The 13,881-nt window shown below is 37.5% G+C and overlaps 1 protein-coding gene across 1 annotated transcript in view; it reads right to left on the bottom strand.

The window, feature by feature from the left end:
• UNC79 (unc-79 homolog, NALCN channel complex subunit) overlaps positions 1 to 13,881 on the bottom strand; it is a 1,772,232-nt gene that overhangs the window by 1,662,458 nt on the left and 95,893 nt on the right. Inside the window, exons 5-6 of the mRNA XM_044074575.1 lie at positions 7,198 to 7,253; positions 6,798 to 6,927 (exon numbers count right to left, since the gene is read on the bottom strand). Of these exons, the coding sequence (XP_043930510.1) occupies positions 6,798 to 6,927; positions 7,198 to 7,253 (186 nt within the window). The remainder of the gene's footprint in view (positions 1 to 6,797; positions 6,928 to 7,197; positions 7,254 to 13,881) is intronic.

Raw genomic sequence — 13,881 nt, 5'->3', positions numbered from 1 at the left:
GAAAGGTAGTGAAAGCAGCGAATAATGTAAAAGTGATAAATACAACACAATGTTATAACATTTGTATGTGTCACCTAAAGCAAGAAACCTATTAAATCTGTTATTGCATCAATTCTGAATTACCATATAGTATTTTGTGAATATATATATATATATATATATATATATATATATATATATATATATATATATATATATATATATATATATATCATGAATAAATGAAGGCACAATTCTGAGACCTCCACTCACTCAAATAATGGCTTCTCTAACACAGTCTAGTATTAAACCCAAATAAAAGGGAAGCTATATTCCTTAGGTTCATAGGTGTGTACTAGGCTAATGGCCCTGGAGCATATATAAGCCTAGCCCAACAAGACTCCCTGGCATCATGCTGCCCAAAGTTAGTTCCCAGTGCCCTGTCAAGCAAAGCCACTGAAGTGATCCCTGGTGTGAACTTCCTATTGCCCACTCACCCGTCAAGATTTCTCTTAAAGAGGGCCAGTGAAGTGCTCTACTTGATGTGAATGGGAAGTTTGTTCCAGAGTATGGGAAGTCTCTGGGTTAGGAACCTGTTCCTCCAGCATGTTCTGTTTATTGTGGTAATGAGGTAAAGGTCCCTGAAGCATGTGGCACAGAAGAATTGGGATTTCTTTAGGTGTAGCATATCTAACAGCTCTAAGTCAGACATGGCTTTGTACGTCAAGCAGAGATTGCCTCTAAGCAGGTGATAAGAGACAGTGTATAGCTGGAGTTTTTTGAGTCTGTTCATATAGGGCATGTGTCTAAGGCCTAAGATCCTCTTGGTGAGGTATTTTTGCGGCCTTTCCAGTTGTTCTAGGTGTCTAGTGAGGTACATACTAAATGTGGCATTGTATTCTATAATAGGTCTAATTTGGAATGAGTAGAGAGGGATTATGACCTCTTTCTTCCTAGATGAGAAACCTTTTATAATGAGATATGCCACATAGAAGGACTTTCTGACTACAGTGGTAATGTGGTTACCAAAGAAGAGGTTGCTGTCAACCTGTGTCCCCAGGTCTCGTATCACACCTTCAATGTTTAGTGGACTACCGCCTATGTGGTAGTTCACTGGCACTGAATTTTTCCCAAAGGGAATGACAATGCACTTTTTGACACTGAGCTTAAGGCCATGGTTCTGGCACCAGTCATTCACGTCAGTGAGGCCTTTTTGTAGAATGTCTACATCAGCTGGAGAATCAATAATGGCTCCCAGTTTGCAATCATGTGTGAACTTGGTCAGCCAGAGTCCCCTTGTGTTGGCTTGAACTTCAGAAAAGCAGATGCCAAACAGGAGAGCACCTAGGACTGATACTTGTGGGACACCACTTGTAACTGGTCATTAGTCAGATTTGGAGTCGGCTACTTTCACATTGTGGGTTCTATTAGTGAGCCAGTTGGCAACCCATCTTATTACATAGGGGTTTATGCCTAGTTTAGTGAGTCTATCTAAGATTCCTGAGTGAGGGATGGTGTTGAAGGCTATCTTGGTAGGCTGTGTGAACTACCTTGCACTCATCCACAGCTCTGGTGACAGACTTGAAGAAGTCTATCAGGTTGAGCAGGCATTTTCTACCTTTCACAAACCCATACTGCGTGGGGTCCAGAGTTTGGAGATTCCCTATGTCCTTATTTATAAGGTCCATGATGATGCACTCCATAGCCTTGCATATCAGACTCGTCAGTTCCCAGGGTCCTTTGTGGAGTGGGATGACCATAGCAGTGCACCATTCGGTAGGAACAAAGCCTGAAATGAGGCTGTGATTTAACAGGGTACTCAGGTGTGGTGCTAGTTCACTTTGTAATTCATGTAGAACACAGCCAGGGATATTATCAGGTCCCATGGAAGCTGTATTCTTGGCTTTGGACAGTGCGTTTTTTACCTGTGTAGCCATGATAATAGGGACTTGGCATTCCTCAGGTATTGTGATAGGCTCTTTAAGGGGTGAGAAGGGGGTAAAGTTCGTACTGAACCTGTCAGCCAATATGTTGGCAATATCAGTTGGTTCTGTATATGAATTGCCATTGTGCTGTAACTCAGAGCAGATCTGAGTATTGCCATGTAGATTCTTGACATAACTATAGAATGCCTTGTGGATGTCTTTAGAATCTGCAGCAATTTTGTTTTCATCGCTAGCTTTAGGGGATTTGATGATAGATCTCAGTTTTTTACTGAGGCTAACAAAGGAGTTTTTCCAGTCTTGGGACTTCACCTTTTTCTGCAACAGTTTCTTCCTTCTGTTGTAGAGTTTGTTTATGGTGGGGGGCCACCAGATTGGCTTCCTTTTTTTTGGAGGAGAGCATCTTGGTTCTGTTTGGTATGGCCCATTCCATGCACTTGTGTATGTGCTCATACAGTGCATTGGTGTATGATTCAGCAGTCATGTACCTATTTTCCATTTGCATGGGTGTCGTGAAGTTAGCCAACTCTGTTTTTAGATGCCCAAAATTGGCTTTGGAGAAGCTTTTACGATGGTTTCCTTTGGGGGGGGTGAGGGTGGGATGTGGATATCCATGGTGATTAGCTTGTGGTCAGATCTGACCAGGGAGGAGTTGATTACTGGTGTAGAGCAATGATCACCCATGTTAGTAATGACCAGGTCAAGGATGTTTCTACCACTGGTGGTGGTAAGAATGAGTTGGTCCAGGGCATTGGAATTAATGAATTCCAGAAAACGTTGAGGAAGTGTGTTGGTACATGAGTAATTTCCCCAGTTAATGGAGGGGTAGTTAAAGTCTCCCAGTATAAGGGTATTGGGTTGTACCCTAATATTTTCCAGTGTGTTTAGGAATGTGGAGTGGGAGTCTTGGGACATGGTGGGGGATCTATAGCAGGCTACAACCTGGATTGCAGTTTTAGCCAGTGTTAGTTGTACCTGAAGTATCTCTGATGCATTATGTTGGGCTACTAGTCTGGAAGTGTGCATATCCTTTATGAATATGTAGACATCATCACCTTTAGTGCTTCAGTCCAGGTTTAGGGGCCGAAAGGTGTGGTATGAATTATAGCCTGGTAGTGCTGGGGTGTGGTCTCAGTCACTGCACAGATGTCAATGTTCTCCATTTTAAGGAGTGCTTCAAGTGAGTGCATTTTGAGATTTAGACTTCTAGCGTTGAGTAGCATAAACCTCAGATTTCGTTTGCTTGTAGCTGTTATCTCATCAAAAGCCAGACAACTCTCCCAAGACACTTCACTTCACAGATATAAACTTTCCCCCCTTAGCAACTCCTTCTTTATACAACTCTCTTGGAGTATAACTGCACTTAACTCTTACTTTCCAATATGACATTGAAAAAAATATGCAAGAAAATAATCTCTCGCCACTTTTTTTATGCCAGAACATTCTCTAGCTATATAACAACCCCAGCAAAAACAGCTACAGAAAAAGACCAGTTAGAATACTTATTACCCATCATTGCAGCCACCCTATAAATCAACTCCAATAAAATCTGCTGTTTCATTGCAATTCATCTTATCAGGAGCACTATTGTATTTCTCTCAATAAAGTTAGATGGTTGTCAATCAAATTCAGACCTCCTGCTGGGCTCCCAGCTGTACACAATCCTTACTTCTAACTTATTTCCTCCACTAACACATAAACTCATTCCTAAAACAACAGGCTCACAGGCAGTTTCATGGCATGTAATCAGGCAGACTATTATTGAGGACCATAGCCCAATATCCCACTGGTCCAGAGCACTGACTGATTAAGCCCACCTTACTCACGTGTGTAAATCCTAATCATAACCCCAACACTCTACATCTGCCCCTAACCCTAAGCCTACATATTACATTACTGAAAATCTTTTCCCTAACAATATTCCTACCAAGATGACACTTTATCTCAGTTAGTTAGGGTTTACTGATACGGGACTTTTTTAACTGGGAGAGAAGTATTCAATGTTTAATCATTATCTCCTGTGCAACCATTTGTGATTTTTTCTTTTGAGATTTCTACCTTTCATGACATAAATACTATATACACAACATATATATATATCTATATATATATATTTGTTGTTGTTGTATCTTTCGGCTTTTCCTGGTTAGGGGTCGCCACAGCAGAACTCCGGTCCGCTAATGATTGCCAGTGGATTTTTACGTACCGAGTTGCCAGCTTTGATGCACAACCTTCAACGAAGGTACGCCCATTCATGCATGTCTCCACACAGAAGACGCTTTAGCTGAGAATCGAACAGGACAACGTCATACTGTGAGGCGACAACGCTACCGCAGCACCACCATATATATATAAATATAGATATGTATAGATATAGATGTTTATGGTTTACTATCAAAACTCTGAGCATTCATACATTGAAAATGAGGATTTATTTTTTATTTAACATTTGTTTACCAGGGAAGTCCAACTTGGAATAAAGCCAATTTTCAGCAGAGGCCTGGGAAGAAACACTCCAGGCGCATGTCTTTGAATTGTGGGAGGAAACCAGAGCACCCAGAGGAAACCCACACAAATGCAGAGAGAACATAAAGACCCCACACAGAAGGCACCTCAGCCAAGAATTGAACTGGAGAACCTCTTGCTGTGAGGCGACAATGCTACTACTGCACCACTGCCATCATGAGGTAAAAACATCAAAATCCAGAACACCGATTAGGTACAACCCTGAAATTGCATTGAATCACAAAACATCCTACTCATACAAACACAGAAACAAGCACCAACCTGGGTCCTGTGGGGAAGCAGGTCCAAGATTCGATATTGTGGGTTTCAGTATAGGTGGATTTCAATGTTTCTGCCTTGGGATCCTACATTTTTGATGTATAAATGCTCTGATTTTTTTATACTAAACCAAGATATATATATATATATATATATATATATATATATATATATATATATATATATATATACTTACACACATATGTGTGTGTGTGTGTGTGTGTGTGTGTGTGTGTGTGTGTGTGTGTGTGTGTGTATGTGTGTGTCTTGCACACTTTTCTCTTTAGCCCCTCTGTTCTTACCTGCTGTCCCATTCTCTGCCCACTCATACCTCTGACGCAATTTAATATAAAAAAGTATATATAAAGAATGGACTGGGGCAGTCTGTCTTTCATTTCCTAGATATTATTTCAATAACAGATTTAAGTCTCTTAAATCCAGTATGTTTTGCTTTACTTCTTCTGTGTAGTTATGAATACTTTCCTGTCTTCTAACTGATCCTGCCAAAATCTACACATTTATCTCTCAGGGGTTAATAACTTGTAATGTAATAGATGGTCCCCTGAGTATTCTTACTGTCTTTGTCATATTTTACCCAGTCATTTATCCATACATTTCCCTTCATATATCCATTCTGTGTAATATTGTTATTATTATTATTACTATTATTATTATTATTACTATTATTATTACTATTATTACTATTATTATTACTATTATTATTATTATTATTACTATTATTACTATTATTATTATTATTATTATTATTATTATTATTATTTCTTCCTTGCTGTTAGTTTTTATTATATAAAGTATTTCTGAGGAAAGAATTAGTAACTCTGAAACTGTCATCTTCACCAAATATAATATGCTCTACAATAAAAGTGCTCAAACTCCTCCATAATTGCCATTATGAGTCCCAAGCAGTCAGAAAAGTAGGAATTTCATGAAAAATGTAAAAGTTAATATCAGACTGCCATCTATCTCTTTTTCTCTCTCTCTTTATGTAACTGTAACAGTTAAGACTGAACTGAACCAATTCCAGAAGATGATCTAAATACTTGAACCCAGTGATTTCTCAAGTCTAACATTTTACATTCAATGCTGGCATGTGTATTTTGATGCAAACTACTTGTATAACAAAGTATTCGTATTGAATGTGTACCCATTATAAAACTTTGTTGTAAATCAAACCTTTGACTTCATGGACTATGTTTGAAAATGGTCATTTACTGCATCAGTGCATTTATTTGTTTAACAAAAACTTAACAAATAAACAACTGTATGTGTACATAATTCAGTTTATTTCAGTGGTATACAACATGCCCGACAGTGGTGATGGTGGTAGTGGAACATTTCATTGCACAGCACTCTTCCTCTCAAAAATCAGCTATCCGCTGCTGATTTTAACTCACTCCAACCCACTGCACCGAAACCATAATGTTGGTCATAGTTTCATCAGTCGCCCTACATCCATCTCTAAAAGATATTCTCAGCCGAGAAGGCTTTTGAACCATTAATACAGATGAAGAAGTTGAGAAACAACTATCCATATCTCTCAACTGTCTAGAATGTTGCAGAATGTGTCTGATTTTACATCATATTTTTGCCCTGCCCCTCGTAATTTTTAAAAAAATTTCTGGTAAATCACTAATGATTATAGTCAATCAAGCCAAACCTTGGAGTTGCAAACTTTTTATTCTTCAGAAAAAATGCATGTTGATGCAAAGCCTATTATTCTATTAATGTTTTAAGTGAATTAGAGTAAACTTAAAAGTTTTTCCTGGCTTTAGGCCTCCCTCCATTAATTTTGGGCATGTCTAGAATTCTTCAGCAAATACGTTAAGAGGTTTGTAGAATAAAATTGTTATTATTCAGTAAAGGCAATGGCTTTCAGTTGTTATGCCAACTACACAGTGAAAAATAATTCAAGAAAACACTGATGCATTACTTACTAAAGTCTTTCCTTTGGTCAAATAATGTTATGTCTGTTTGCCTTACACCGCTAAATTAGTTAACACTTAAAATTAATTATCTACTCTAAAGCTTGTTTCTTAAGACCATCACATTGTATCCACCTTCTTCACTTACCTGTGTACTGCAGACCTCTGTATTCAGTAATTGCCCCTGGTGGCTTCAGATTAGGCCAGTAGTGAAAAAGCATTTGAACAGCTGGAGGCTTGACTTGAGAAGGTCCATAGGCTATTACATACAGCAAGTCCTATAATGTGAAAGTGTTACTGCCTTAGATTTTATGTGATGTAATTAATACTGTCAAATATTTATATACAATGCAAAATGTAGCTCTTAAAAAAAAAAAAATCTGCAACAGCAGAAGAAAGATGAAATAAAAATTAATTCATTTTATATTGCTTGAATTGAAACAAAAAGACTAGAATCAAATTTAAAATATCAAATATACAATTATAATCTTTATAATAATAATAATAATAATACTAAAGTACATGATTATTTACAGAAACAAACTTACCTTCCATACTTCTTGTTTAAATTTCATAAGGCATTCCAATAGCTGGCAATGATACACTAGAAAAAGCATAAAAAACAAACACAGACAATAAAAAAAACCCTGAAATTATAACAGTCAAATGCTTTTGATATATCCATTCATAAAACTATACTTTAACAATCTTGCTGTATGTATCTTGGCTGCCAGGTAGAATGGCCTGCTCTTGGCACATCTTAGCTATGTGTATTTATACACTGTCATGGTAAGCAATGGCCAACAGGGCTGTGTTTGTCTACAAACAGATCATGGATGGTACCGAATGCAGACCTGGTAAACAGAACATATAACTGTATGTGCATGTAAAGAAAAGCCACAGATCAGTGATGTCTATAATAATGAAGCTATGTACACAAAATAAGAGACATCTGGATTTCATCAATAACTCCTACTTTGTTCATTGCTCTTATCAATACCCTATGGCCAGACATATGGAAATAGGATTTCTGAAGAAAAAGCTGATTATTCAGACAACTATGTAATCCAAACAGAAATAATATGAGCGAATCACAGTGACACTGAGGTTAACCTCATTTTATCATAATGCTTTATTCTCTAGTTCAGTTCGCAGGCAAGGTGCATTCATTGCAGAATCTGCCTGCATCCACTGTGTACATCCGAGTTTTTGCCAGATGCTCAGATGTCATTCCCCTTTCCCATAAACATGTCATAGATGAAACAGTGATCATCCAAACTGCCTACAGATAAGCATGATGTATGTGTGAGTAGAATCCCCATCAAAACTGCACAGCATGATACCGCAAGTCCAACATTTCACAAATTAAAGTCTGATTTTAATGAATAACAGCAGATTCCGTACATCACTGTTATATCTTTAAACTAATCTCAAATGCTTTCCTCCTCAGCACCCCTGAAGTGGAGTAACACCTCACACCCCTGCTACTCATATCTGCTAACCTAAGACTGCTATGTGGCTCCATGGTATGGAGGAAAGCTTTTACTGTGCCAAGATGGCCCATGTTTGTTTACCAGCACAGTGTTGAATGGACCCCAGGAATAGCCTGGGAGTGAGCTTCCTTTGTTAGCTCAGCCATCTTTGGTGGGAGGGTAGACAGCCTAAAATCTTGCTGCAATATGCAGGATATGGACCTGGTCAGCTCTATGATGTATAATCAGTGAGCCACTCAGGCAGGGGATTGTGGAACCCTGGAAGCACACATGCAACTCCCATGGGCAGTGATCACGGAGCTGCCAAGGCTGCCATCAGGTAGCATGAGTTGGGGAACACTCCCCAGTATGAAGAATGATGCTGCATCAGCATCCTTGATTTGCTCACCAGCACCTGACTAGGGGCAGGTTGAGCCAAGGCAAGGCTAAGGCAGGTCTACTACACCCAATAACACAGAGACGAGTTGGAGGAAGCGGATGGTCATTTACAGGGGAAAAAAACTAAGAGGAGAGCGTGTGTGTGTGGGGGGGTGTAAGTGTGTGTGTATGTATGTGAGAGTGTGTGTGTGTGTGTGTGTGTGTGTGTGTGTGTGTGTGTGTGTGTGTGTGTGTGATATCGCTCAACCTCTTAGAGCAAGAAATCTGGACAAAGCCATAAATAAAAGTGGGACAAAGACCCAAAAATAGGGACAATCTTTAAATATTGCTCTTACAAATTTAGAAAGTTGATAGAATAACAGGTTTTGCATTAGCATGAATTTTCTGAAGGATATGAACTCTGAAACTCAAATGTCTGTCATTATTTTCTAACTTCAAGTCTTTAATAATTTACCACTAATTTGCACCAAAACCACAGTTTTAGGAAAACTAGACCAAAAATATGAGGCCAAAATATGGAACATTCTGCTAAAATCTGTACAGTTGAAAGGTATGGTGTGTGTGTGTGTGTGTGTGTGTGTGTGTGTGTGTGTGTGTGTGTGTGTGTGTGTGTGTGTGTGCGTGTGTGTGTGTGTGTGTGTGTGTGTGTGTGTGTGTGTGTGTGTGTGTGTGTGTGTGTGTATGTGTGTGTGAGTGTGTATTTTTTTCCTGTTGGTTTACGATCCTGAGAAGTTAAAATCACAAGGTGAGTCGTCCTCCTCAAGGTGACCAAACAGATACCGTATGACACATACAATTAATGGAAGGTATAGATATACAACAGTATTTGATCCATTGGGTAGTGTATTGTGTGAATGCACTACACTAAAGACATGTCTGTGAGTGACCAACCAGGAAGTGGTTTGTGTTACTGTAATACATTGAATATGAAACACTCAGAGGTGGTCATCTCTCAGCTGATTAACATCCTCACTGTAGACAGCTGGCATTCTGGCACTGTAACAATAGTGATCCTGGCAACAGGGTTCAGGAACATCTGACTGCTTGCTTCAAAAAAAAAGAAAAACTGTACCATCCTGAATGAGACACATCAGCAAGTCTTTTCCCCATTAAGTCTTCTGTCCACACCTATGTCTAGTTAACATTATTAGTAGATAAACTTACCGGTAATTACAAGAATTCACCATGGTGATTCATGTAATCCTGGCTGCTAATCAAAAGGCCAGATAAGGACAATTTGTCTTTTCAAGGTGAAAATTAATTATATCAGCCGTTGAGCTGTATAGCCATTAAGTGCAATTCCTTACCTGTTATGATACGCCCTGCTAAAGTATACATGTACCCACTATCGAAATAGCTTAGCAAATGTACTCTACCTCCTTATCTCCTGTAGACTTCATTTTGCATTGTACGACTACATTCAATTTGCCTCCTGGCTCTACCATTTTTAAATCTCCTGACTTCTTGTTCTACATGAAGATATCATCTGACAACACGATATTCACAGCTTATTAAATACACAACCAATGAAATGCAAACAGTTTAACTGTGTCTTCTCAAGAGTCACATATGCCAAACAAACATAACAATATTAATGTTTGCATAGCGTATATAGCTCATGAGATATAAAATGTCACTTTTCTGATTTATGAATATAAATAAGATGCTTTACTAAAGTCATGGTCATGTCTGACACATTGGGCATATCATCTAGTGTTAAAGACACATTTATGTCTGTAGGGCTACAATGGAATTTGCAGTATTCCATGTTTTTGCTAACATTTCAAAATAGCCAACTTAATAGAAAAATAAGATGCGTAATTTGAATGATTATTACTGCGGTGGTGGTGCTGCGGTAGCGTTGTCGCCTCACAGATGGACGTTGCCCGTTCGATTCTCAGTTAGAGCGTCTTCTGTGTGGCGACATGCATGAACGGGCGTTCCTTCGTTGAAGGTTGTGCATTAGGCCCGGCAAGCCAGCACGTAAAACTCTACTGCCAATCATTAGCGGACCGGAGTTCCGCTGTGGCAACCCCTAACTGGGAAAAGCCGAAAGACACAAACAAATATCATTAAAAGCAGTAGTGTCATTTATACTGGCTGTGCACCATAGACAGGTCTGGAAAATATCAATGTTATTTATAAGCCTGTTTATGAAGATATGTATATTTGTATTTAGTTATTTTATTCAATTTCATTTTGCATTTACCAGGACTGTCAAAATGGGCAAAGCCCCTTTTCAGCAGAAGCCTGGGGAGAAAAGTTCTAGGAAAATGCAAATGATAAATATACATGTTAAATTACAGACAATTTTTATGCATACAAAACGTTATGCAGTAAAGAGCAAAAGTTATACCCAAAATCGTCTTATATGCAGGAGTTCACAACCCATTTTGTAAGATGAATTATAGATGTAAGCATTGGATAGATACTAGTTTGTACTAATGTTGAAAGAAAAGAAGAAATGGAGGTTGACCTGAAAGGTTAGGTAGGAACAATGTGGGAGATGGTGATGGCCAATCACAGCAGGGCAGGAGATTAAGAGGGTACAAATGAAGTATTAGGTTGGATGAAGACAGGACATGGGGAAGCATTAATGTTAGAGAGTATCAATGTGGGATTAAGCTAGACTGACTGTGCAGAAGATCAGATAAGATGAGGACTAGACTGACATGTTAAATGACAAATTAGGGGAAAGATTAATATAGAGAAGGTAGGAGTAATAAGGTGAAACTGATTTAGATTAGCGAGGTTACCAAGGAGGGTACACCGTATATAATTTATTTAGAAGGTTAGGTTTGGAATTTTTTAAACCTGGAGTTGAGCAGGAATTTAGCCATGTGTTCTTCAAGTTTTACTTAAGTTGTGATTTGAAGGAACTTATGTTGTTACCTAGCCTCGGTTGTATAAAGTTGGATTTTTCTCAAGTTTTTAGACGTGGTTTGAACACAATGACAAACCTGTGGAATCGGTGGATTAAGTTATGGCAAGTGGATGCTTTCCAAAGAAATATGCCTGGTACCACCACAGCTCTTCAAATACACAGTCCTTTATTAAAACAAACAGATATTCAGATCAGTAAGCGCTTTCGGGTTACTTCAAAATCCTTCATCAGATTTAATCAATAACATTTCTTGTCATTTAAATATAGAAAAAGGCACCAAAAAAGTTTTTCATGCAATTAATTTGCATACCTAAATTCACCACTAGATGGTAGCATTTATCTACAAATTCAATTCTTATGCTACATTGAATATAAATGGATGTGTTTAAAAATATATATTTAAAAATATCCGTCTATATATATAAAAACATACATATAAATATAAATATATTTAATAAAATGCAGATGTATATAGATGCAAACATGAAATATATAAAAATGTATAAATATATAAATATACATAACACACATAACACTTGTATTTCATAAACTGGAATGCATAGTAATTAATAAAATAATATAATAATATCTTTGTTATATGAAGACAATACATTTGGAAGTGCACATGTATAACGTCAAAGAGTTAACTCCCTCTTAAATGCATAGTCAATGTTTCAGGGGTCTATCTCTTAAAAAAGGTTTAAAAGAGACCCTTTCATTCAGCCCTTTCCCTTTATCTGACGGCATCCTAATTATCCATTAAATTTTGTGTTGTTCTGTATGATTCTTTATGTTTCCTAGTCTTTTACTCCTGTTTACTAATTCTGTTACTGTAAACTTAAACTTGTGGCTTAAATCATTCTCTAGTGTATGTTTGGCCAAAGCATTTGTCTCATCCACCCGATTAATGGCATAACTATGTTCCCTCACCTTTTCTCTTAAAGTTCAATTAGTTTTACCTATATAGTAGCTTGTACATTTCTCACAGCTAGCTAGATAGATGAGGTCTCTAGATTTGCAGTCAGCATAGTGTTTGAAAATGTATGTCCTACCATTCCCTGGATGTATGAAGCTGCTGGAACCAGACATATAAGAACATTGATTGCAATTCCTACAGGGAAAAGTTCCCTGTCTGCTAGATGTCACCCTACCCATATTGCTTTCTTCATAACATAATAGCCTTTTTAGGGATTTACTATTGCTATAGCTATATCTAGGACTGGAGCCAACAATATATCTCTTCATTGGTGGTCAGAATGGCCCAATGTTTTGTAATCACTTTATCATTTTGTTATTGTTAGAATATGATATATTTAACCTTACTTGTGTATTAGTATGAGTCAATTGTGTATCAATTTGAGTTGATACTACTGCATTAGTATCTCTTTTTCTAAAATAGGGTCTTCCTTTTCCTATTCTATCCACCTTTGTCAGATCTTTCAGTATCCCAGTTTCTTGGTTAGAATATCCCCTTGTGGCAAATTCATCACTGAGGAGATTTAATGTTTGTTCACATATGATATCCTCACTAGTTAAATTAGATACTCTCCTTCCTTGATTAATCACTATGTTCTGATTGATATGTTTGGGGTGCATACTTGTGCGATGGAGCAAACTATTTTTCCTGCAGCTCTTTCTATATAATATGGTTGTAAATCTGTCATTGTCTTTACTAATGAATACATCCAGAAACTCAATTCCTGTTTTTGACCATTTCCCTTCAAATTTCAGGAAATTGGTGGTTTGATTTGTGTATTCAACGAATGCACATAAATCAACCTCACTCCCTTCCCATAGGAAGAAGATATCATCCATCTCTTATAGTATTTAATTGTATTTCCATATCCCGTATCTAGAATGTATGCTTTCTCCCATTGGGCCATGACCAAATTTGCATACGAATTCGCACAAGGTGTCTCCATGGCAACTCCCTTCTTTTGTAGGTAGTATTCATTGTCATACATGAAAACATTATTTTCTAAGACTAATTCCAGCAGCAACATACATCTCATTCTAATTGAACTTGTCACATTCCTTGCACATAGTAATCGCCTTAAAAATTCAAGGCCATCTTCATTAGGAATCATTGTGAATAGGGATTTCACATCTAGAGTTACAAGCCAGATGTTCGATAGATCCATCATATTATGTGTATATTCAGATAGACTTTTGAGAAATTCCTGAGTATCCCTAGTTATCGTATTAGTAGTTTGCACAATTTCTTTAAGCTGTTTTTTGATATATATCGAAAGTGGTTCTGTAAGCCATCCTCTACTTGAGACTATAGGTCTCATCTTAGGGTTATGTAGGTCTTTATGAATTTTTGGTAGGCCTCTAAAAACAAGAATAGTAGGTAGCTCAACCAAAAAATATTTATACATATCATGATCAATTACTTCACACATCAACATGTCATAAAGATTACTGTGCATATTACTAATTATTTTATTTAATTGTATACTATTAATTAATCAATA

This window comes from Protopterus annectens, chromosome 6.part0, assembly GCF_019279795.1.
Source record: "Protopterus annectens isolate FY-2018-M chromosome 6.part0, PAN1.0, whole genome shotgun sequence".
Taxonomy (NCBI): domain Eukaryota; kingdom Metazoa; phylum Chordata; order Ceratodontiformes; family Protopteridae; genus Protopterus; species Protopterus annectens.
This window is presented reverse-complemented; position numbering and strand designations above follow the sequence as displayed.